We start from the raw sequence: 25,740 nt of genomic DNA, 5'->3' as shown, positions 1-25,740 counted from the left end.
AAAAAGCAAATAGTGTGAATCGAATGGTTTATTTAAGTGTAGTTAGTCCTGCTCTTAGTATTAAATCAAAATCATGTCATGAGCTAAAGTTGCAACATTTGACCCACCAAATAGGAATAGATGCAAAATGAAAATTTAAAATTAAATTTTACCATTTAAGTAACTTGAATTTAATTTTACACAATATTGTTTTTATATAACCATCTTATCTGGATAAAGTAAACACCATGCGTAAAACATCATGGTCACTACGGCCATTTTGGTTTGTATGTTTACTCAGATGATGACGCAATAGTACAGACACTTGATGTTGCTGCAGTTAATCCCTGTGCTACCAAATGCCTTCTTCCTGTTAATGGCCATCAATTCTAAAGAATTCATCACGTCATCCACTTTCTCTACCTGGAAAAGGAATATGACTGAAAAAAGAATGGCTTATTTTTTATATTATTTAACATTTTGGTCACTTCTGTAGTGTAATTTAACATTATTGCAATATTAAATACATCTATAATATATACTATTGCAATAATATGTTTATATAATAAATACAAATACATATATAAATGATATTAAACTTATATGTAATGTTAAATAATTATAAAATATTAAATTTAAATAAATTATTCATAATTTCTATAAAATTCTTGATACATTTTTTATGGATTTATAATTATTTATTTACATTTATTATTAATTTTTTTTTCAATATGTAAATATCAATATGCAAAGTATGTCTTGGTTTTCCTATCATTAATATCGATAGGAAAATTATTTCTCGTTATAAATCTTGTGTCAAAGTTGTACAAATGACACCACCTTGACTTGGACAAATAAAAAAAAATAAAAAAAAAGAGTAAAAAAATGAGCATTAAATGGGTCATATATTCGGGTCAGCGAGAATCATTTGTATCTTACCTCTTTCAGCTCAAATTAGGTTCAAATTTGAGCATTTATTAACTTCTAGAAGATTGAATATGTGTCCAAAAGGGAAAAACGAGAGAAAGCCAAAGTGTGGATGTGTTAGACCAGCGTGCTCCTCTTCTCGCGCATGTCAGGGGTCAGAGGCGCGAAGTTGGAGGCAGCTGTGTTGTTCTGCTCGTTATAACGTGACGAGGCCGGGGAGTTTTGCATCACCACGAGCCGGATGGGAGACTGCTGCTGGGGGGCTGGGGGCTCAGAAACGTACTCCTTGGTAGGGTCTTTGCCACGGCAGTCGTACAGGATGCAAGAAATGAGAAAGACCAGAAGCAGGATGACGTAGCTGGCGATGAGGATGATGAGGTTTAGAGTGACTGGATCAATCTCCAGGTAAAACTCCATGAGACCCATGGCGACGCTGCATCCCTGACTCCACGCTCTGAGAGAAATGTGGGCACCATGGACTCCTGTCGGGCTCTTCGGCAAAGTGTGCAGCAGTTGGGATATCCCGGCGAGCAGCAGCAGGGCCCTGTGCTGAGATCAGAGTGGAGATTTCGCTCTGCCGTTCAAAGACTTTAATCCCTCCTCATCTATTCCACCAACCTTGAGTTTCTGCAGCCAATGATTAAAAGCTGCTCACTTTAATAGCTTAAGCTGCCATTTTAATTTTGCCAGCTGCACATTGCGCGATGGATTTGGACAAATGATGTAGATGCAGTGAAAGGGTGGAGTAGAATTTTTTGCATGTCCCACCTCGTGTCTTTTTGCCAGAAGCACGTCAATGTGGGATTTCACTAAGCATTGTGTAATGAACGACTTTTAGTTATGTCATTATTAATGGTCCGTGACATAACACTCAAGCCAAAAAGTAGATTTAATGTGTGTGGCATTTGGGGAATGTGTTATATGCATTTTTTCCCCTCCCCATTATTTTGCATTTTATTTTTATGGATAAAATTTTTTTGTTTGATCAAAAAATTAATCAGCATAATGCGTACGGAGGGCCAAATTACTCAAAATTAAACAATTAAATAAATCTTGAAATATATAAAGAAATCGCTAAATACATAAGTAAATAATGAAATAAATATTCATTCATTTCCTCCACATTTCATTTTCAGAGTTACAGGACGTACCGACAACCCTAACCCTAAAAATGAATAAATGTGGAGAAAATGAATGAATGAATGAATGAACGAATGAATAAACGAATATGTATATAAATGAATAAATAAATATATAAATGAATGAATAAATAAATATAATATTTATGTATTTAATTATGTATTTAACGATTTATTTATATTTTTCAACATTTCATTAATTATTTAATTTTGAGTAATTTGGCCCTCTTGAGGTTTTTGAGACAGTGCCTATAAAATTGGCAGGTTATGTTATATCATATTTGGGATTGTGACAGAACACCTAAGACAAAGCACATTTAAAGTTGTTTTGAATTAATTTGGGAAAATATAACTAAAATATAACTCATTATTAGAGTTTCATTACCAAAAACAACAGCATCAGAAAACAATAATTTGCATTAATAATTATAATGGTTTATTATTGCCATAATATAAGGCATAGCCTTATATTAGTGTGTTTGGGGACAGACACAGTGTAAACTGAAAGTGACTAAGAAACAGCTATGTTATGTCATAATAAATGGACTGTGACGTAAAACAGAAGCCAAAAGCAGATTTAAAGCTGCTTTTGGAGGAATTTTAAATGTTGTGGCATTCTGCACTAGACTGACATTTTTCCAGATTAAGTTTGTATGGATTTATAAAAAAAAGTTTTGTTTAATCATAATAAAATATTTTTGATCATTACATATAGTCATAACATAAAGACAAATATGTTATGTTGCAATTTTTAATGGATAGTGACATAAACACTATACAGCCAAAACACAGATTTAAGGTAATCTGTGGAGGAAACATATTTTAGCATGATATTTATGCATTTGTATCTTATTTAATAACATTTTATGGTTTATATATATATATATATATATATATATATATATATATATATATAGGTAAACCAAAGGTACGCTATTGTTCATGTTGACATTCGTGTTAATGGAGGAGAAAGACAAAGTAGAGTGCTTTTCTTTATTTAATCTGGGTTTGCAACATCTGTCTATTCATGTCTTGATCTGTCCATCAGCATCTATTACAGTTTACAGCTGTGCAGCGAACACTAGCACATACCACCTGCCCAAAGCTTTATAGTTTGACAAGGATTATAGTATAAAGGTACCAGATGGACTAAAAGAATAACTGAGGTCTTAAAAAGAGGGTCACAGATGGAGCATACATGACACAGAGCATAATCTGTTTAGAATTGGAATGAATGTGCTGCTCTGGTTTTTATGTGATTTGAAGTCACCAATATTTCCATTCAAAGTAGATTTTTTTAACCTCAAAGTATGTCATGAAAAGTGTACAGTTTAATCAAAACCTGGGTATTTTTTATGCAAAAATGTGATCTGGGTCAGTCTGATTCTCTAGAAACTCTGGTTCATTGAAAAAACAAACTCATGCATTGTGCATGCTGAAAATCTCTTTATTTTTTCACTTTTAGAAAATATTTTATTTTACTAAATTGAATCATAATGACAAATGAATTTTCAGTAATTACAAATTCAAAACATATTTTAATCAAAAGTATTCCTCAAACTCTCTACCAGGTCAGTTTGACTCTCCCACGCTTTGTCCATTTTTCTTCTCTTTCTGCATCTTCTGCATACTGCACTGAAGCCCAGAAGCAACAGTGCACTGGTGAGGAGCAGAAGTCCTAGAACGGAGATGGTCGATCCGTGGGTGCTGTAGCTGTAGGCTACCGCTGTGACTGCAACACCAATGATCAGGAGAACAACACCGAATGGAAGAGTACAGCGAGAGCAGGACCCCTCCGCTCCTCCAGTGGCTGTCGTCAGCTCTGTTACATTAACCAGGGCTGAACCCTTCAGCGCAGAATGATCAGTGCTCATGATCCAGTGAAAGTTGCTGGGATGTTTAATTCACTTTTGCTTGGTTACTTTCAGGTTCCTCTTGCTCTTTACCAATGATGCTGAGACTGTTTAGTTCATTGCAGCATTTCTAAGATAAAAAATAACAACCAATTTTTAATGTAAACCTGTTGCAAATCCTTATTATATTTATTCATGTATTCATTGATTCATCCATCCGTGTATATATCTCTTTGGCGTTATTTATCATTGCTATCTATTCATTTGCTTAGTCATTCATGTACATTCACCAAGTACAATCTTTGTACTAAAAATGATTTTTAAATAACATTTTGGTTTAGGTTTGAATAAAAGCATGTGGTAATTGAATACATTTTTCAGAGTAAATGTATTTCTAATTTTTTTTTTTTTTTTTTTTACTTTATCTTATTGCTGTAATGCCTCAATTTCCCCCAGATTACTCATACCCTAAAATACAGACATGAATAAAAAATAATAGTAGTCACTTTGTTTTGTAATTGGTCAATAAAAATGGAATACACTACATTTTCAAAAGTTCTATTTCAAGTATGATGTTCTTTTGAGCTTTCTATTAACCAACGAATCCTAAAAAATGTTTCATGGTTACAAAAAAATATGAAACAGCACAGCTGCTTTCAACATAATAGTAATGATAATAACAAGAAAAAGTTACTTCAGCACCAAATCAGCATATTATGATTTCTGAAGGACTTTGTGACACTAATGATTGGAGTAATGGCTCCTTGAAATTATATTTTAAAATGTATTAAAATAGTTATTTTAAATTATATATATATATATATATATATATTCAATGCATTTTGGCTAAATAAATGCAGCCTTGGTTAAAGGCTTCTTTCAAAAACATAAACAAAAATCTTAGTGTATGAGCAGATTTACAAAACAGGTAAAGTTACAAAAACATACCTTAGTTAAATTAGTTTCTAGTTCACTATACATTCATGCAGCAAGTTTAATGCATGAAGCAAAAAGCTTAACAAACTGAGAAGCTGAAGGAGAACATACCATGAGATGAAGCATATGTGCCCTGGAGTGGTAACCAGACTGAAATGAAGTATTTCTTCAATATGTTTCTCTTGCTTTAAAGACTACCTTGATATTTAACCCTCTACATACGGACTGCACGTATTGGAACCATACAGAATCATTCCTGTGGTGGGTCAGTTTCTGGGCCACCAGGGTGCCACAGTATCCAAGGAACAAAAACAAATCTGTGCACCACAGCTGCAAGGCCACACACTCCCCTAGATTCCCTGGCCATGCCGTCAATTACAGACAGATGTTCAATGCTCTCTGCCTCTTTCATCTTATTCCCACTCCCATAACTGTGTGCTGTGCTTGGGCTCTTGCTCATCTGCATTGTGATCTGTGTAGTGCATCAAGGAGGTTAGAGACTCGCTGAAGCTCTCATTTCTCAGAAAATAACTTACCATGTCTGCTGAAAAGACTTCGGATGGATTCATGAAGCTGTTAGTCAGGAAATATGTGCAGTCTCTGAAGATAAAGCTCCCTCATGTGGTCTTTTTGGTGACTAACAGGGAAAAAGATTTATCAGCAGGGAGCGAGTGGGCCTAATTTCTGGGAAAACATTAAAATGGGATTTCATTCTCACATGACTTGGTATAAAAATTCTGGCATCAGCTCACCACCGTTAACTAAAAGCAAAAAGTCAGCTGACCTTAAGGTTAATGTTTCTCATTTTTGCATGTCGTATTTAGTCATGTAGAAGATACAAACTGTAAAATGGAAGATAAAACAACATCTTGAAGAAAAGATAATTGTAATATTTGAGTTGTAATGTTGGAAAACATTGAATTTATTTAGTTGCATTAGTATTTTATGTCCCTTAAAAAGGTCACAGTGTCAAGGCTTAAACAATATTGGACTTGAGTATCTAAAAGCAGTTCATTTAGAAATGATCAACTGAAGTGCAATTTAATTTACAAAACTGTTTATAGGCAGTTTCAACACATTTCTGAGCAAATGGAATAAAGACTGCAACAAAAAAGTCTCTAAAACTTGAAAACTAATGTACATTGTGTAACCAATGTAGTCAAGTTGATTCAGTGAGTCATAATATTTCTATAATATTTAATAATAGTTTTATATAATTCATAATTATATTTTATTATATATAATATTTTTTTCTAAAATGTAGGTCTTTTAATTTAAAAATAAAGTGAATTACCACAGTTACCACATGAAGCACACTTAGTTTGGCAGAAGTTTTTTTAAGTGTGCACTTTAATTAACAGTGTTACTGTACATATTTCTCATGCATGTACAAAAACTGCATAGTTTATATCACTGAGGCTATACTAGTCATCATGTTGTCTGGTGGAAATGGCTGAGATGTCCTTTGGTTACATCAACATGAAGATGAAGAGCTGTTTATGTGAGATAATTGCAGTCCCTCATTTTCCTGGATAACTACATAAATATTTCCTGTCTTATCTTACACAGACATGTACCAAAAAATCCGGACAGGACGGGTTTCAACGAAATTCGACATTTTAACGTTCATACACTCGTTAGCAAAACATAGGCTATCAAAACATTACTCCGTGGAACGTAGTTTCTAGTTATTGAACAGTGATGAAAAGTGAATATCTTCGGAGCAGATGACAGGGATCCTTCACTTCCTGATGGCGAACAGTGATCACATATGGTGAGTTTTGCAGAAATCTGTAGTTTTTGTTCTTAAAAGCAGTCGCAGGAGTTAGAGTTTTCACTACGCCTGAGTGGAAGACACGTAACGGGAAGTTTTGAGTCCAGTTTCAGGTTTTTACGGGAAGAGGATGCAGATGTTCTGAGGATCCGCAGCGGTTCCTCGAGTCCAGAACCGGAGAACAAAGAGGTACATTCCCTCCTTTTCCAAACGAGTCCGTGTTCGTATTCAGTGAAGCTGTCTGCACTGGACGTAGCGTGAAAATCTGTAAACTTTACAGTGTACAAAGCAACTGGAGTGTTTGCAGTGTAGGTGGGGTGTTATATGAAAGGAAGAGGAGCAATTAAAGATGGATACATGTGGGATATGAACAGTGTTATGATGGGAAAAGTGTGAGAAGATTTTAAAGCTCATTTCGGAACCACACCTCTGCTAAAGCTCATTTGATCAAAGGCATTTCTGTGGTGATTAAGGGAGTGAATGTTTATCATGATAGTTTATTTTTGAAAGTCAGTTTCTGTGTAGTCACATAACCTACTTGAAATTCTAGGCTTCAAAAAGCTGTTGAACATTTCCACTGTTACTGCCCAAGGAAAAAAGATTCAGTTAATTTAAACATTTACCTTCTATGACAACATGCCCCAATGGGAGGGAATGCTGTCACTCCATATGGGTGGGGTAAGTTGTCACAATGAAACCTGCCTGGTTAGACTTTTCAGTAAAATGTAAACAGTAAAACAATTCATGAAACAGAAAAATGTAAAAGGTAACATATTAAAATATCAATCCATTGTTATGGCCAGTAGAAATTAAAATCTTAGTATCATAATCTTAGCTATGATGTGGTTTTTGTTCTGTGTAAATTAAATGCAGCCTCAGAGTAGTAGCAGCCTAAAATTAGTTTGTTATCATAGTTTATTATTATTATTTTTTTTACTTCATTCATATTTTCATATTTCTACATTAATTTCTCATTTCATTTCTTAATTTCATATTAGGACAGGACATAATTCACAGTTTGCATTAAAACTTAAAAGGCTTCTTAGCCAGATGTTATATTTATTATATAAACATTAATAATGTGCAGGCTTGATTTGCCAGCTTCTGTTTGGCACCACCAGCAGGGACCTGTGCCGAGAAGTGACCTCAGGTCCAAAACATTAGCCATGTGGATAATTGGCTGTGTAATTTGGCTTCATTTGTGGCTGTGGAAGAAAACCTCACGTGATCAGCATACAGTACACTAACAGGTTGTTCTGCTTTTCTCAGAAATGGCTCAAGATGTCTTATGAGACTGAGAAAACTTGCCTGCTGGCTCCACAGGAATCACGGACACCATGTGGTTGCCACAAATGTGAAATCCCAGGAATGGGCGAGGACAGGTACTGTAAACTCAATATGTCTAATTTTAATAATTACACAATAATATATATATAATCTATTTAATACAGCAAAACTGAAATATGTCTTATTGTATTGTATTGCAGTGTTTTAGAAATGCTGAGCTACTCCAAATTCTCTGATCTGGAGACGTGGCTGTGCATGCCCTCTACTATGTTACCCAGGAGCCGGGATTCAGTTTGCTCCTTGCCGCCACTGTCCCATGAGAATGGCACTGGAGACACAGACAAAGAGTCCAGGTAACATGTTTGTGAGAAAATTTTAAGGACGGGTCTGGGTAGTTCCTGTCTCTTTGTTACAGACCAGTTTGATTGCTTTTCTTGGAGTAGGCGTTTCAGTTAAGGGCAAGTTTCATATTTAAACAGGAATCTCACATTTGTGTGTAAGCTGTTTGCTTGGTAAGCGGTGTTTTGCTTCATCTTATAGACATACAAAAACCTGTTTTCTTTTCTTTTTAATGGTATCACAGCTTTAGATTACTGCACACTTAGTTTTTGTGTAATGACCACTGAACTGAATATTCGACTGTTGACAAGTTCCAAGGTATCTTTCTTCTCACATATTCAAATAATTCTGACTCACATTTGCATTTTGCTTATTTACTTGTTAAAGGGATAGTTCACCCAAAAATGAAAATTTGATGTTTATCTGCTTACCCCCAGGGCATCCAAGATGTAGGTGACTTTGTTTCTTCAGTAGAACACAAACAAAGATTTTTAACTCAAACCGTTGCAGTCTGTCAGTCATATAATGCCCGTCAATGGGAACACAATCTTTGGGAGAAAAAAAAACATGCACGAACAAATCCAAATTAAACCTTACGGCTCGTGACGATACACTGATGTCCTAACTCCTAAGACACGAAATGATCGGTTTGTGCGAGAAACTGAACAGTATTTATATAATTTTTTACCTCTGATAAACCTCAATGTCCGACTGTCACATCATCCGGCGCGTGACCAGCAATGGCACATAGATATATATACATAGATTCCTCATTAGCGACGGTTTCTATGGGCCGCGATACATAAGGATCTACTTATATATATATATCTATGTATATATATATATATATCTATGTTCCAGAGCCGTTGACGCGTCACACGCCGGATGTTGTGGATGAGCTCAGGATGGTTGGACATTGCGGTGTATCAGAGGTAAAAAATTATATAAATACTGTTCAGTTTCTCGCACAAACCGATCGTTCCCTGTCTTAGGACATCAATGTATCGTCACGAGCTGCAAGGTTTAATTTGGATTTGTCTGTGCATGTTTTTTTTTCTCCCAAAGATTGTGTGCCCATTGACTGGCATTATAGGACTAACAGACTGCAACGGTTTGAGTTAAAAATCTTCGTTTGTGATCTACTGAAGAAACAAAGTCACCTACATCTTGGATGCCCTGGGGGTAAGCAGTTAAACATCAAATTTTCATTTTTGGGTGAACTATCCCGTTAAGTTGACATGCAGTAACTGATATAATGTACAGTTATTCATAAATAATGTTTAGCTTAGTGCAGTTGTTGGGCTGCAATTCTTGCAGTGACCACACGATGTCAGCTTTTACACATTGAAGTCAGTTTTGTGTCCTGCCTGAACATTCTGAATCAACAGTAGCTGAAGCCCAATTTATTAAAAAATAAAATCTTTAAAAACGTGATTATGTAGTCATTTTGTAAAGATTGTGACTGACATTCAAATTACTCGTAAGTCTCGCTAAACATTTCACTCCATATTTAACAACCTCTCATTACTTTTGAGAATCCTATTAAACATGCTTGATTTTTTTTTCATTGACACCTTTGAATACATATTGAAATTAGGAGCAGTGCAGAGAAGAGAGAATTACTCTGATAGTGCCAGCCAACCTCCCACATGTAGAATCAGTGTGGCTCTTGGGTTTTCAATAGCCAGTGAAAACCAATCATGTCTTCCCAGCTACCTTTTATGCGGCACTTTCAACAAAAAACTGAATCATCAAAACACCTAAAACCATATGCTCCAAAGTAAGAACAAAAACGCACTGCATACAATGACTAAGACCAGTTAATACTGTTTTAATCCTGCCTGGGATAGAAAAAGAAACACCGCCAGAAAACTTTATGTAATCAGGCTGCATTCATAAGCTGCTGCAGAGCCATTTATTAAAAACAAAAAGCGGGGTTTCATACTGCGATGGTGTTATTACATCTCTCAGTGGAAACAAAGCATTCACTGGAAACCTCTCCTTACTTGCTACAGTTAATCAAGCCTCACAAAAGCAACATAGCCAACTCTACCATCAGATATACGCTACACTTGACTCTTGACAGACTGATATGGCTTTTGTGTGCGCGGCTGGCGCACTTAGCTGAAGGTGCAATTTAATATTTATGCCGGGCACTGAACGCTCTGTGGGGCTGCTGTTTTGTTTTATTTGTTTTTTTAAATAGGGGCCTTCTTTTTATCCCAGAGCGATTACGTTGTTGATTTGACTATGAAAAGGCTTAAGCTACGGGAAGTCCTGGGCAAAAACGGTGGCGTTAGAACTTGCAGGTGCGTTCAAGTATAATATGCTGCTCATTGCTCATACGGAATCACATGGAAAATCTTTAATAAGTTGTTTTACATGAAGAGAAGAAGTCTATGAGGGCGTCATGTTTGCAATGGAACGGATTGTTCAGTTTTTGTTTAGAAGAAAAAAATCAAGATCCTGTAAGAGAGGATCATGGAAAAGCCAAAGCTATACCCTTCCTGAATCCAGGTACTGTAAAAAAGGGATGTTTTTAGTCAAATTGGTGTTTGTTTATTTGTATATCTATTTAGTATTTTGTTAAGGCTTCTACTAAATGTAATACTGCATTGAAAAATATTTGATCTTCCAAATTTCTTGAAGTATACACTGTAAAAAATGACTAATTGTAAGTGTAAAAGATTGTAAATATGCTATGATAAAAATATGCTAATTGGTTATTGTATTTTATTTATTCCCTTATGATATACAGGGAAAACTGAAATAGATTTTACAGTAAAATGCTATTAAATGTTCGCTTTTTTGGAGGTAAAAAAAACAATCATCTTATAATTTGCAGTATAAAAACTATAACAAAATGTGGTATTATGTGTGTTATTATAGTGGTTGTCGATATATAGGCCTATTAAAGGTACAAAATGTTTTTTTAAATTGTAATATTTACAGGTTGTTCTGTTAGTATTTTTACGCTACTTTAACAGAATTATTCTGGCAACCACAGCTGCCAATTGTTGTAAAAATGACAGGGTTTTTTTGTTTTTACAGTGTAGGACACAATGCACTCAAACTAAGCATTAAATCCACACATAATATTGTCTATACAGCTTGGCATCTATAATATAATGATTTAAAATATTCTCACATTTTGTTCTCACACATTTCCCAAACATTTAATTCCCTTCTTTTTCTGACATACAGCTGAAAGCTGTAATTTTCTTAACGTTGATTGGTATGGAAAAAACGTGCGTTTATCATTGCTGGTATGACACGCTGTGCGGTACGGGGGAGCATAATTGTGATCATGAAAACATCACGCTATGACAGCTAATTAAAGTGGAGTGACAGCAGAAATGAAATCTCTTTTGTTCCACAGGCCCCTGGAGAACGAGTCTATCCATCTGAGCCAGTGCCAGGAGAGGAAAACCCTTCAATTGCCACCCTCCCCGCTCCTGCCAGTTTCAGCTTCCCCTCAGTCCTCATCGCCCCTGCAGACCACCTCAACTCCTCTGCCCAAACCCACCAGAGACTCCTGTCAAGGTGGCGTGAGTGTGAGGAAACGCCGGCGCCTGGCAGCCAGCCCCGGAGGACTGCACTGGGACGCATCAGGTATGCCAATCACAAACTGCATCCATTCATCATAGTCTCCGATACCAAAACTCGTTTGGCTCTTGATATGCATGATTGTGCCAGTGCTGTGGTTTGAAACTTTTTTCAAGCACATACATATGTGTAGTATTTCAATGTCTGAACTACTATATTTGAGTTTGAGGAACCACATTTGGAGACCTCGTGGTTCTTGAATGGATTGATTTCTTGTCTCGCTATGCTTTGCCAAGCATTGCTGTTTGTTTTTATTTGCTTGATTGCCTGTTACATCCAATTTCATCAAGCAATTTGCACAGTTTGACATACATATTTGTGAAATTTGAGGGTGAAGGTTCTCTGCAAAATTAATGACTCGAGTAATCTGGCTAATTGCTTCTGCCGGGAATGATACTCTCACTGTGTTTGTTGCAATTACCAAATGTAAATGGCTGATGCGGTGAAATACTGTAGGTATATGAAATGGTAATTTATTATCGCACATCTTTAGACATGTCATGTTAATTAAATGTTACAATATTCACTACAAAGCACATCAAAATTAAAACAAAATAGATGAGACACAGCAATTAACCCTGTGTTGTGCTGAAAATTCTTTGCCTAATTTGGTATTCCTGGTCAAAAATGGCCGGCCTTTTAAAAATTTCTTGTAAACCTTTTATTGTCCTGTATTATTACCAAATCTTGGATTCAATCTTTTTGTCAACTTTTCTTTCAGTTTGGACAGATTTTGTATTTCTGATTGATCGTAGGCCTCACTGATCTGAGTGTATGCATCTTAGTAAAAAAGCATTATTTTTGGTAATAATTTTAGAATATTTTTGGCAATGTTCACTCAAAAACTGAGGCGCATATAAGCTCAGAACAGTAAGAGCTTTGATTAATCAGAGTCAAAACAGAAATACAAAACCTGTGCTAATTAAAATAAAACAAGTTGATAAAAAGATTGAATCCAATATTTGGAAATAATATAGAAATTTATAGCAGTTTTGCCTGTCTTATTTCACCAGGAATACCACAATTGGAACAAAGTAGGTAAAAAATCCCCCAAAAGTACAAAAATGATTAAAAAAAAAAAGGTTTGGAAAGTTGTTATACCCTGTGTGAGTAAAGTCAGTAAGCTTTAGTCCAATGTGATAACATTAGCTAGCAAAAAGAAAATCCTCTCTGGGTCAAAATGGAACATAACATGAGGGTTAAAGCTAATTTTTAAATAACGAGAATATCTTTCAGAATATATCACTGAATATGTTTCATATTAGTGTTTTACTTCATCCAGTGCTGGAGTTCATGCTTTTATGCTGTCAATTGTCAGAGGTGGCACTGTCATTAGTGCTCTTGTTGTATGTGAAAATGACTCCTAATTGCAGGCAATGTTCATTATAGCGCTATCGCAATAGTAGTGGTGAACCTTTGGATGGCATAATGAGCAATTCATTTTACACTGACTTGTCAAGGAAAACAACATTTTCTGGTACCGAGAGATGAATAAGAGGCAGTGATATTTATTTAGTCACCCTCCAACCCCACCTACCCTTCAAAAGAGCATTATCATTATGTTTAGGGGCGGTACGGAATGGCAGGAAACAACTTTTGTTAATGCCATAAACAGCTCTGCCTATCTCTGGAAGAGCGTATGACTGGTATGTAAACAGTGGATGGTGTTACTGGGCACTTGGAAGATTGTTAAAGAGTTGTTCACCGTAAATGTAAATTCTGTCATCAGTTACTCACTCATGTCACTCCGACCCCCACTTTATTTCTTCCACAGAACATAAAATTAGATTTTAGGCAGAATGTTCACACTTTTCTCCTTAGAAAGAATACAGTCTTCGGGTTCGGAATGACTTGAAGGTAAATAATGTCAGAATTTTCTGGTGAACTAAGAGTGTGTGAGGCTGCGATCAGAATGCCATAATAGCATACTACTCTTACAATTGCTACAGTAAATAGTATGTATATACAGTATTCATAATGTGCAAATTTTATGTATGTATAGAATACGCGGATAATTTTTACAAAACGTGAAAATTTTTAAATAACATTTACCAAAACGTGCAGATAATCAACATTTACAAAAACATACTGCACAACAAGACTAGAGTTTTTTAGCTTTTTTATTTTAAGCATTTTTTAGGTTTGGAGTGTAACAAAATGTAAAATATATATTTACAGTAAATGTATTAAAATGCAAAATGAATGATCTTATATCCACGATGAACTTAAGATATTGTATCTTTTTTTTGTAAAAAAATTAGTGTTTCTAATGTAGAGGTGGTAAGCGGATTCACTAACTTGCAACATAGTACGATGAAAATAATTAATAATACTGTTAATAATGTGTAACTTTTTGATAAATTTAGCATTGCACACTGTATATACTACCATTCAAAAGTTTTTTTTTTTTAACCATTTTAAGAAATTAATACTTTTATTCAACAAGGATGACATAAATTGGTCAAAGGTCACAGTAAAAACATTTATAATGTTACAAAATATTTATATATATTTTTTAAAATTGTTTTTGTTTACACAAAACAGCAAAAAAGTATCATGGATTCCACAGAAATATTAAGCAGCACAACTTTTTCAACATTGATAATAATAATAAGTAATTCTTGAGCAACAAATCAGCATATTAGAATGATTTTTGAAGGATCATGTGACACTGAAGACTGGAGTAATGGCTGAAAATTCAGCGTTGCCATCACAGGAATAAATTGTATTTTAAATATATATTAAAATAGAAAACATTTATTTAATATTGTAATAACATTTCACAATATTACTGTTTTTACTGTATTTTTGATCAAACAAATGCAGCCTGGGTGAGCATAAGAGACTTCTTTTGAAAACATTGAAAAATTTTAACAACCTCAAACTTCTGAATAGTAGTGTGCTCTTTCACATACTATTTTTTAAATATATTAAGAGGGTATACAGTATATACTGCATAAAATACAGTTGACAGTATACTAGTACTCCATTCTGAAAAAACATATTTGTGATCAAATGTCAGTTGTCAAATGTCAGAAAACATCATTTAATGAGGGTTTTTTGTTTTTGCACAAGCTTTATCAGATTCAAAGATTTGCAAAACATCAGCCTAGCCATGCCATTGTAAGCATGATGTTTTCCACACCTTTCTCTGCTTTGCTCTGTTTTCCATACCTAAATTCACCTTTGGGGTAAAAGTGAAAGACATGAAAAGGAAAGTGGTGTTGATGCGATGCCCCTCTAGGGATTCTGGGATTGTTTCCACAGAAGTGTTCAGTACACATATTGATGTCAGCAGTGGCGCCAGAATCAATATTTTATCCAAAGAGCTCCAATGGGTGCTGGGTGTTATCTTCTTTTAATGACACCATCGTGTGTAATAGAATGAGTGCTGCGGGAGGATTGTTTTCAGCTACTGGGTTCTCTGTTTTTACCTGGGGACGTGAGATTCAGCCTTAATGTACTAAATGATACAATCAGTGTTAGATAACCCCTGTGTACAGGGAATCGCTAAGTGGCACAAGCCGGAAATTATAGCTAAAAGGGTTGTCTGGGTGAAAGCAGTTAAGTCATTCACTCATTTGTTCATTCATAAAGTCATTTTTTTGTTCTTTTTTTTGTTCTTTTTTTTGTCTGAAACTTTTGTTTTAGTATGAAATTTCTTTGCTTATGTTAAGAGAATGTACATTTCTTGTACGTTTCATGTATGTTGTAAAGGTTTTAGTGTAAACAAAAAAAAAACACTGTTTCTGTAAGTTCATGTCCACTACTGTTAAAAAATTTGCAGATCAGTAAGATTTTTTAATGAATAGAAAATTAATTTAATTAAAAATGTTTTTAGAAATTAGTACTTCTATTTTAACTTTCTAATGTTTTTTGAACTTTCTGTTCCTCAAAGTGTCTTGAAAAAATTCTGTCACAGTATCCACAAAAATATTAAGCAGAACAACTGTTTTCTACATAATTATTAAGAAATGTTTCTTTCTTGAGCACCGAATAGAATAATATTAAAATTATTTTTGAAGGATCATGTAAAGACTTGAGTAATGGCTGCTGAAAGTACAGCTTTGCCATCACAGGAATAAATGAAAAAATAAAAATAAAATAAATAAATAAATAAATAAATAAATATATATATATATATATATATATATATATATATAGAACAGTTTAAATTATAAGAAGATTTCACAATATTACTGTTTTACTGTATTTTTGTATTTTGTTGTATTTTAGCCTTGGTGACTTCTTTCAAAAGCACGACAAAATATCACCACCCCCACATTTTTTGAATGTTAGCGTATAATATTTATATTCTGTAATTTTAATTATTTCTTATTTGAATTACAAATTGGTTTATCTGCAATTTAATATAAACCTTTACAGAATTAAAAAAACAATTTAACCTGACTAATAAATAAGCAGCTTGTTGTTGTCCATGATTATTTTTGCATTTAATTTTTATATAACAAAACATACATTTTTCACTGATATAATTTCTTTCAGCTGAATGGGTGCACATTGATGGTTCCTTTGTGAGCATTGCACTTTTTCATTCATCCGCTGCCCCAGTCATCCAATAGAGGTCACTATTGCATTTGAGCTTGGGCACAGAAATTAACAGAACCCCTGTTGCTTCTCTTGGAAGAGATGATTGAGAAGCAAAGAATAGATTTATTTGTGTTTTTCAACCCTCAGCTCTATTAAATGTAAATTCCATCATTTCTGAACAGGACATGATGTTGGGCAGTAGAAGCTGGGCCATTTTGTTCCAAAGCCTTTGTTCTTTTTCCATTAAAATGTCAGTTGTCATTCAAACTGTAGCTGGTGATTAACCACACAGCCGTGTTTCAGCATTAAATGGAATTGCAGCCAATTTGTGTTAAATGTCATATGATTTTATTTTGCACAGGTGCCAATGATGAATATCACCATGTTTTTTTGCTCATGATGTGTGGTTACTTTTGCTAATTGATCATTTTTTATGTATCTTAGACCACAGATGTAAAAGCTGCAGTGTGTAATTTCTGAGGCACTTACTGTATATCACAATACAGAATTGTAACAATAATGATCACACGCTGGCCATCTGTCATTGGTCAGTCATAAAGATAATCCAGCCGCCAAACTCATGCCATTGAGCAAATGTTATTGTGATAGGTTGTTGGTGCATTGTTACATAAAAAAAAGAAGAAATAATAAACTCTTTAACATGTACAGTGGGGGAAAAAAATTATTTGATTCCCTGCTGATTTTGTATGTTTGCCCACTGACAAAGAAATGATCAGTCTATAATTTTAATGGTAGGTTTATTTGAACAGTGAGAGACAGAATAACAACAAAAAAATCCAGAAAAACGCATTTCAAAAAAGTTATAAATTGATTTGCATTTTAATGAGTCAAATAAGTATTTGACCCCTTCGCAAAACATGACTTAGTACTTGGTGGCAAAACCCTTGTTGGCAATCACAGAGGTCAAACGTTTCTTGTAGCTGGCCACCAGGTTTGCACACATCTCAGGAGGGATTTTGTCCCACTCCTCTTTGCAGATCCTCTCCAATTCATTAAGGTTTTGAGGCTGACGTTTGGCAACTCGAAACTTCAGCTCCCTCCACAGATTTTCTATGGGATTAGGGTCTGGAGACTGGCTAGGCCACTCCAGGACCTTAATTTGCTTCTTCTTGAGCCTCGACCCATTTTCAATGCCCTGACGTTACATGGCCCCGTCCATCGTCCCTTTGATGCGGTGCAGTTGTCCTGTTCTCTTAGCACAAAAACACCCCCAAAGCATAATGTTTCCACCTCCATGTTTGACGGTGGGGATGGTGTTCTTGGGGTCATAGGCAGCATTCCTCCTCCTCCAAACACAGCGAGTTGAGTTGATGCCAAAGAGCTGGATTTTGGTCTCATCTGACCACAACACTTTCACCCAGTTCTCCTCTGAATCATTGGCAAACTTCAGACGGGCCTGTACATGTGCTTTCTTGAGCAGGGGGGCCTTGTGGGCGCTGCAGGATTTCAGTCCTTCACGGTGTAGTGTGTTACCAATTGTTTTCTTGGTGACTATGGTCCCAGCTGCCTTGAGATCATTGACAAGATCCTCCTGTGTAGTTCTGGGCTGATTCCTCACCGTTTTCATGATCATTGAAACTCCACGAGGTGAGATCTTGCATGGAGCTCCAGACCGAGGGAGATTGACAGTTATTTTGTGTTTCCTCCATTTGCGAATAATCGCACCAACTATTGTCACCTTCTCACCAAGCTGCTTGGCGATGGTCTTGTAGTCCATTCCAGCCTTGTGTAGGTCTACAGTCTTGTCCCTGACATCCTTGGACAGCTCTTTGGTCTTGGCCATGGTGGAGAGTTTGGAATCTGATTGATCGATGGCTTCTGTGGACAGGTGTCTTTTATACAGGTAACAAACTGAGATTAGGAGCACTCCCTTTAAGAGACTGCTCCTAATCTCAGCTCCTTACCTGAATAAAAGACACCTGGGAGCCAGAAATCTTGCTGATTGATAGGGGATCAAATACTTATTTGACTCATTAAAATGCAAATCAATTTATAACTTTTTTGAAATGCGTTTTTCTGGATTTTTTTATTGTTATTCTGTCTCTCACTGTTCAAATAAACCTACCATTAAAGTTATAGACTGATCATTTCTTTGTCAGTAGGCAAACGTACAAAATCAGCAGGGGATCAAATAAATTTTTCCACCACAGTATTACTTTTTGCACCTTTTTCATTTTAAATTGTAAATGCTTACTTTATTGAAACAAGAATAGTAAATTAATAATAATAAAAGTAAATAAAAAAATAAATTATTATAAATAATAATAATAATAATTGAAGTAAGCAATTCATTTCAAATAAATGTTTTTTAATTAACATGCATACTGTACTAAAATTGGTGTAAGACAATTTTTACTTTTATTATTTAGTTACTTATTAATTATTTCCAGTGTACTTAATTCTGTACAGTCGCATGTAAAGTCCCTGCAGATCATGATTCTTGGCCATATATTCCTACTAGCCTACATATTATCAGTAAATATGTTGCTAAACTTTCCTAGAGTGGTTAATAAAGATATGTTGTCCTCCTCTAATGGCCCTCGATGACATGCTGTGTGTCTTTTGGCAAGAAGTATGGCCTTCCCAATGAATGAACAGACCAGTGACCCTGGAGCCAGCACCTCTTACCCTTTGCTTTTGAGGATGACGAAGATGGAACCCAAACGGTTGTCATGGAAACTGGGATCATTAGCACCAGCTGTGGTTTGTTTAAAGGTCTTAAGATTCTTCTCACGTCTTTAATTTAGTTGAACTCGGTGTTAAATTACACTTATCAAATGCTTTACTCTCGACCGCGCTTGAAAGACAGCCGCAGCGCTTCATCAACAAGCCGACATCCTTGTGTCCATCCATGGGTGGTTTTCAGACAAAATGGGTAATTGGACAAATTGGATCAATCCCATAATTTGTGTTTTGATCACTTATTTGACTTTAAAGTGGGGTCATTTTGATGCTTTGCAGACTCATTCGATTTGTAAGTGTGCTCACTCAAGCTGTAGCAGGGTTTACAAATTGTGTCACCGCAGGTGATGTGATATAACAGCTTCACATAACACAGGGCTGCTTGGTTCTGAGTCTTTGTTGACATCAGACTGCTGGGATTAAATCTCAAACCTCTTTACTGTGTTAGTGGCTCATCAGTACATCCTAAACAGCTAAATATTGAGCAAAAATATAAAGATTCAACTACTAATAGAGGTGTGAATATCTAAATGCAACAAACAGGATCAGGTTGGCAATATAATGTATTGTTTTAATAATGTTGTTTGCATGTCAGATAGCAATATGGTGTGTGTAAATGCTGTGAAGGCATCAAAGCAGATGGTATGAGTGGATGCGAGCTCATAATGTGAAAATAATGTCTAGCTGCACTAGCCAGAGCACCGCAGGAATCTGTCGTTAGGGACCAGTGAAGAAACTTGATATGGTTCAGTTGGACACATGACACAAACACAGACGCTGCACCCATCAGTTCAGGTTTCATTCTGCTACAGTCACCATCGTTTCCGTAGCAATCCACTAACAAAGTTAGTCTATGTGTGTTTGGCAAGTGAGATTACATAATATAAGGCTGTAGCGCTTGGATTGACACCTGGGTGACTAATGAGAGTCGTTGAATGGCATAATATGCTGAGGTTTTCACTGGATTATTTTTGTGGATTTGTCAATGGAACATGGAAGTCTAGTAATTGGGCTGTTTTTGAAAGAAAATTGACTGTTGATTGTTTACTGCTGTGGTTAGTTCAATTGTTCTTGGCAGTTCAAAATTAAAATACCATGCCTTTCTTGAATACCATGGTATTACTTGCAGTATCTTGGAGTGCCATGTAAATACAGAGGTACATGAATATGATAATTATTTAATACCATGGTATATGGATGTTTCTTTAAATATGGGCTCATCTGATCCTGTGGATTTTTAGAACATGAACTGCAAATGAAGTGTTTCTACACACTGGCATTTTCCTAATCTCAAATTACACTATGTATTTTGTTTAATGGCATTCTGTGGCGAAATTACATTTTAAACTTAAAATAGTCTTATATTGTATGTCTTGCTTGCATTTTATATATAGAAAATACAAGTTAATAATATTTACATGCAGTTTCGCAAAATTACATTGGCTGGCAGTATAGATCAGCACTATTTTTTAAATATTGAAATAATTAATATGGATTTAAATAATTTAGAATTTTTTAAATTTCAAGTAATAGTAATAATAGTAGTAATAATAAAAGATTTAATAATATTAAAAGATATACATAATTGTCTTTTGTAAAGTAAGGAAAAATAAATGATGATGGCATGATAAAATGTTTTCATTTATATAACAATATACTGTAAATAGTAAAAGTTGACTTAACTTAAAAAAATTTAGGAAACCCGTTGCCTTAAAATTATTAAGTACATAATCATTTAAAAAAAAAAAGTTAAGTGAACTTGACAATTCAATGAACTTATTTTTTTAGTTATCATTTACTTAAAATTTTTTAAGGCAACGGGTTTCCTCAATTTTTTTTAAGTTAAGTCAACTTATCACTTTTTACAGTGTAAGAACTATAGCCTAATTAAATCTGTTTTAATAAAAATCAACCCCTGGGGCATAAAAGTGTGTGTCATTGAAAAAAACCCCACACATAAATCAAAGCATTACTGCCTGATACCATTACTGTACTGCGGTACAGTGTTTGTTGCTTTCCTTAGGGAGTTACTTTAAAATCAATATTGTGCTGCTGAAGTAATGTACCATATTTACTATCTCTATTCATCGCATTTATGTGATTTGTTGATTGTTTTCACAAATTGGCATCATATATTTGAGCTTGGTTATCAAAATGTGTAAGATTTTGTCAGGACACCTTTAAAATTCATTACAGACGCAAAACATAGTGGATTGTAGCTATAAAAGTGAATTCATAAATGTTTATTTGACGTCTACTTCAGAGGATGTTCGCTGCACAACAGTCTCAGAGGGGAAGACTATAAAAGGTCTTCATGCAGTTTTAATTGTAAGTGGAGGAGACGAAACCATGCTATGTGTTGCTCAATTGATAAAGAGCAAGAACTGCTGCTCACCAGCTGATGGTACAGAGAAACCAAACACCCCGCTTACAAACCTAGAAACATACGGTACATGTGTGTGTTTACATTATAAACCTCCAGTTTACAAGAAGTGCTCTATTAGATCTTCAAGATACTTTACTTTTAATGTTACTTGAGGTGAAAGTGAAATTTTTAGCCATTCAACTGACTTTTATGTGGTACAATAGTTGGTCAGTTATTTTTTTTACACCATGTTCATTACGGTGAAATTGTTACAGACATGACTCACCAGAGAAGCAGTGGGAAGATGTTTAATCAGAGCGGTTTAAATGAGAATTAAGAGGAAGTGAGAGGATGGGCTATTTAAAACATTCTATTCAGTGTTTTTTCCTTCTTTAAGTGATTTCTCATTTAAATTCTTATTTAAACAAAATATTCTTCCTCAGTTCTGCTGCTTTGTATACTCAAAAAAAAAAAAAAAAAATGTTGACTTAGGTATTTGAATGGCACATTAAATTTCCAAATTTACAGTTTTATCGTAAACTAATAAACTTAATGTCATGCATATTTGTCAGTTATGCCTAAATGAAACAGGTAAGAAACGGGTATAAAAAAAACATATTTTGCATAGTGGAATAAGTGTATGAGATTAAAATAAAATGGTTTTGATGATAAATATAAACCTCATTATTTTGTATTCTAAACGCATTCAGTTGGGTAGTACTATTACAGAAATTTTTAACTTTGTGTTACCTGATTCATTTATGTATGTAAGGAAGCTGGTTTCTGCCACACAACATTTTATCTCATAATTCAGACTTTTACATCTCGCAATTCTGAGCTTTGTCTCAGAATTCTGAATTTATATCTCAAGAATTGCAAGAAAAAAAGTCTGAATTGTGAGATAAAAAAGTCGCAATTACTGTACTCTTTTTTTTTTTTTTTTTAATCACATAGTGGAAACAGGCTTCCATATGTATGTATATCACATTAAACTTATTAGTTTATTTGTGTTAAATAATTTAGGCCTTAAATTTAGGCCCAAATATTTTTTAAGTGTGTGAATCCTTTATTTTAAAACTACAAACACTTAAAAATGTGTATTCTTGTGAGGCGAGGTTTTGGTCCTATCCTCATTCTCCGGTGTTTTCTTTCTCTCTGGGTGTCAGTTATCACCTGAGGTGTCTGTTTCTCTCTTTCAGGGTCGGTGCTGCGTGACCATGACCGAGGGGAGACGTCGTCACTGTCGGAAGTGAAGCGCTTCCCTCGGAGTGTGGATTCGGAGAGTCGTGTCCCAGAACCTTGGAGGGATAGAGTGCCACTTAGGAAGACCATATCCGTCGATGACCGCCTTCTCCAGCAAACGCCTAGAGAACATCACAGACTCCTCAGCCGAATAGAGAGGGGCAAGAAGAAACTCAGGAACATTAATGTGAGTGGTAGAGATGTTTCATATCGGTGTCCAATAGAGCTCAGCTATAGATACTATAGGAAATTCCATACTGGTCCTGGTTATAAATGTGCCCTTCGTTGCTTGTTTCTTGAAATGTCTTTTTATTTACTTGCACATATTCTTGTGTTTAAGGACATCTCTTAGCACATCCACCTTTGTAGGCGGATATTGATGTAGCGCATACAGTGTTTTGACAGTTTCACAGCTGCTGCGCTTTTGCCGTGAGGTTCTTCATGGACGATCAGTTGTGTAACTGTTCAAAAAAGAGGTATGCTTGCCCAGAATTCATCCTGGAGTTTGATCATGGCTTTCTATTCAGCGAACACTCATCTGTCATCCTACACCAGTGAGTCAGTGCTTTGAGGACGCACTGCCTTGTAACCTTACATTAGGGACTTTTACAGAACATGAATTCCATCTGCATACATTTACTATAGTAAATAAGCTGCTTCTGTGCAGTTCTGAGAAAGCTGTTATGTATATATATGTATATGTTAAGAGGGGATAGATAAAGAAGCATTTGTGATGTAGGCTCTTATGTGCTAGCCTCAGATGATCATGTCCATGAATATCAATGAGATCTGTGCATTTATTGCTTCTCAGAATAGATGGTTATGGATTATGGATTATGGGTGGATTGTATCAAACTTTATCTTGTTTAAATCTGTTTTTTAGATGTGAAGTGGAGGACATGCTTCAACACAAGTTGGAGTTGTTTACTGATAAAATACTCATCTATAAAATGGAAAAAATCATTTTGATCATGAGGCGCCTATCAGAAATAGGATCCCTCTGGGGATGTGTGGCTCATTAAAATTTGAAAACCTTCAAGTTAACACCAAATAGATAAATATATAATCAAGGTGAAAGCAGCAATCAAGGATTGAATTCAATATTTTGCATTACAAGGTGTAAAATATGTCACATGGAAAGGTGAATTATGTTTTGAACATATTTTGAATATTTTAATTTGTTTTTTTTTTATCTTTTTACTATTGTATTGTTTATTATATTATTTTTATTTTAAAATTATTTTAAAATCTTTAAAACCATTAAAACTATGTTTATATTTATATAGTTTTTCATATATATTTCATATACAAATTTTTGCATGGGGCAAAAAAGTTCACAACTTTACAGTAATTCAAGTGTGCTATTTGTAATGGAATATTAAAACCAGTGATGCTGCATTTTTACGCAAAACAACCCTACTTTTTTTGCAAAAGTAGCTTGTTACTGGAAACGTTACTCTGCTATAGTCGCTCTAGTAAAAAAACATACGTTTGTTGTGACGCTACTTGTAGTTAATTACGTCCCAATACCATTCTATCCAATATAAACACAAATCATCCAGAAATTAGTATGCTTATCTCAGGAAGGAAATCATGCAGTTCATAATACACTTAAAAAATAAACACCGTCTATAATACTGCGAGGTATTGCACATCAGCAATGTTGAATATCAATATGGTGTGTGGAAATGCTGTGAAGGCATCAAAGCAGATGGTATGAGTAGATGCAAGCTCATAATGTGAAAATAATGTCTAGCTGCACTAGCCAGAGCACCGCAGGAATCTGTCATCAGGGACCATGAAGGAACTTGATATGGTTCAGTTGGACACATGACACAAACACAGACGCTGCACCCATCAGTTCAGGTTTCATTCTGCTACAGTCACCATCGTTTCCATAGCAATGAATGAATGAAGCTGGATTCTTCGTGTGTTTCAAAGTCAGATTACGTAACTTTAAAAAAAATGTAGCATGCAAGGCACAATTATGTTGATACTTTGGATACTAATTTATAGAATCTTTAAATTGCATAACATGCTGAGATTTTTAATGCTTGTTTGTAAGTTGTTCAGTGGAAAACAGATGCCCAGTAATTGGTCTGTTCTTGAAAAGAAAATTGATTGTGATTATTTTCTAGCGTGGTTAGTTTGGCTTGTGTCTCTTCCTTAACGAGTTCATTTAGATCTCAGGAGATGTCATTAAACAAGTGCTGGCAAAATAACATAGGCCTACCACTGATATCATCTGTGTGCACTCCAATCTGTGTCATTTGTTTCAAGATTGTTTTTACAAATGGCCTTTATAGGTTTGAGCTTGGTAATCACCATGGTTAAGATTTTGCCAGGGCTCACATTAAAGGAATAGTTCACACAAAAAATGAAAGTCTGCTGAAAATGTACTTACCCTCAGGTCATTCAAGATGTAGATGAGTTTGTTTCTTCATCGAAACAAGTTTGGAGAAATTTAGAACATCACTTGCTCATCAATGCATCCTCTGCATTAAATGGGTGCCGTCATGAAAATCCAAACAGCTGATAAAACAATAATCACAATAATGCACAAATAATAAACACAACTCCAGTCCATCAAGTAACGTCTTTTAAAGCAAAAAATGATGGATTATTGCGATCAATCAAGACATTTTCAACTTCAAACCATTGTTTCCGGCTAAAATACAAGTCCTCTATCCATAATATTGCTTTCTCCAGTGAAAAGGTAATTTCGTCTGAATCAGGAAAGAAATATGCACAGATCAAGCTCACAAGTGAAAACAGTCCAAAACATAAAAAAGTGAAATACGAAAATTTTGAGGTTGTAATCCACACTGACATAAGTTTTTGTTTCTATAAACCAAGAGTGAATCATATGCCAGTGGACTTAATTTTAATTAAAAAAAAAAAATTTAACTGGGATTGATACAGTGTGTGTCTGAGAGCTGTGTGCGAGAGAGAACATTGCCATTATCGCATTTCATCACTCATGACAACCGCAGCGAGGTCTCAGAAAAACATTTAAAATGTCAAATTCCAGCACCAGAT

The 25,740-nt window shown here is 35.0% G+C and overlaps 2 protein-coding genes across 5 annotated transcripts in view; one reads left to right on the top strand and one right to left on the bottom strand.

The window, feature by feature from the left end:
* Positions 1 to 1,023: 1,023 nt before the first annotated feature.
* Positions 1,024 to 1,332, bottom strand: si:ch73-256g18.2 (small integral membrane protein 36). Its single transcript, XM_058792902.1, has one exon. The coding sequence runs from the start codon at positions 1,330 to 1,332 to the stop codon at positions 1,024 to 1,026; it is 309 nt and encodes a 102-aa protein (XP_058648885.1).
* Positions 1,333 to 6,031: 4,699 nt separating this feature from the next.
* Positions 6,032 to 25,740, top strand: part of ankfn1 (ankyrin repeat and fibronectin type III domain containing 1) — an 87,689-nt gene continuing 67,980 nt past the window's right edge. Inside the window, exons 1-6 of one of the 4 annotated variants that reach the window (XM_058794387.1) lie at positions 6,032 to 6,608; positions 6,716 to 6,797; positions 7,878 to 7,990; positions 8,096 to 8,248; positions 11,614 to 11,846; positions 22,659 to 22,888. In XM_058794387.1, the coding sequence (XP_058650370.1) occupies positions 6,562 to 6,608; positions 6,716 to 6,797; positions 7,878 to 7,990; positions 8,096 to 8,248; positions 11,614 to 11,846; positions 22,659 to 22,888 (858 nt within the window). In that variant the 5' untranslated portion in view covers positions 6,032 to 6,561. Of the gene's footprint in view, positions 6,921 to 7,877; positions 7,991 to 8,095; positions 8,249 to 9,297; positions 9,417 to 10,581; positions 10,752 to 11,613; positions 11,847 to 22,658; positions 22,889 to 25,740 lie in introns of those variants that run through there. The other 3 variants (XM_058794388.1, XM_058794390.1, XM_058794389.1) reach the window with 3 other exon arrangements.

This window comes from Onychostoma macrolepis, chromosome 12, assembly GCF_012432095.1.
Source record: "Onychostoma macrolepis isolate SWU-2019 chromosome 12, ASM1243209v1, whole genome shotgun sequence".
Classification (NCBI taxonomy): Eukaryota; Metazoa; Chordata; class Actinopteri; order Cypriniformes; family Cyprinidae; genus Onychostoma; species Onychostoma macrolepis.
This window is presented reverse-complemented; position numbering and strand designations above follow the sequence as displayed.

Excerpts from the sequence above, each read along its gene's own strand:
- si:ch73-256g18.2 (XM_058792902.1), bottom strand. The coding sequence starts at position 1,332 with ATGGGTCTCATGGAGTTTTACCTGGAGATTGATCCAGTCACTCTAAAC.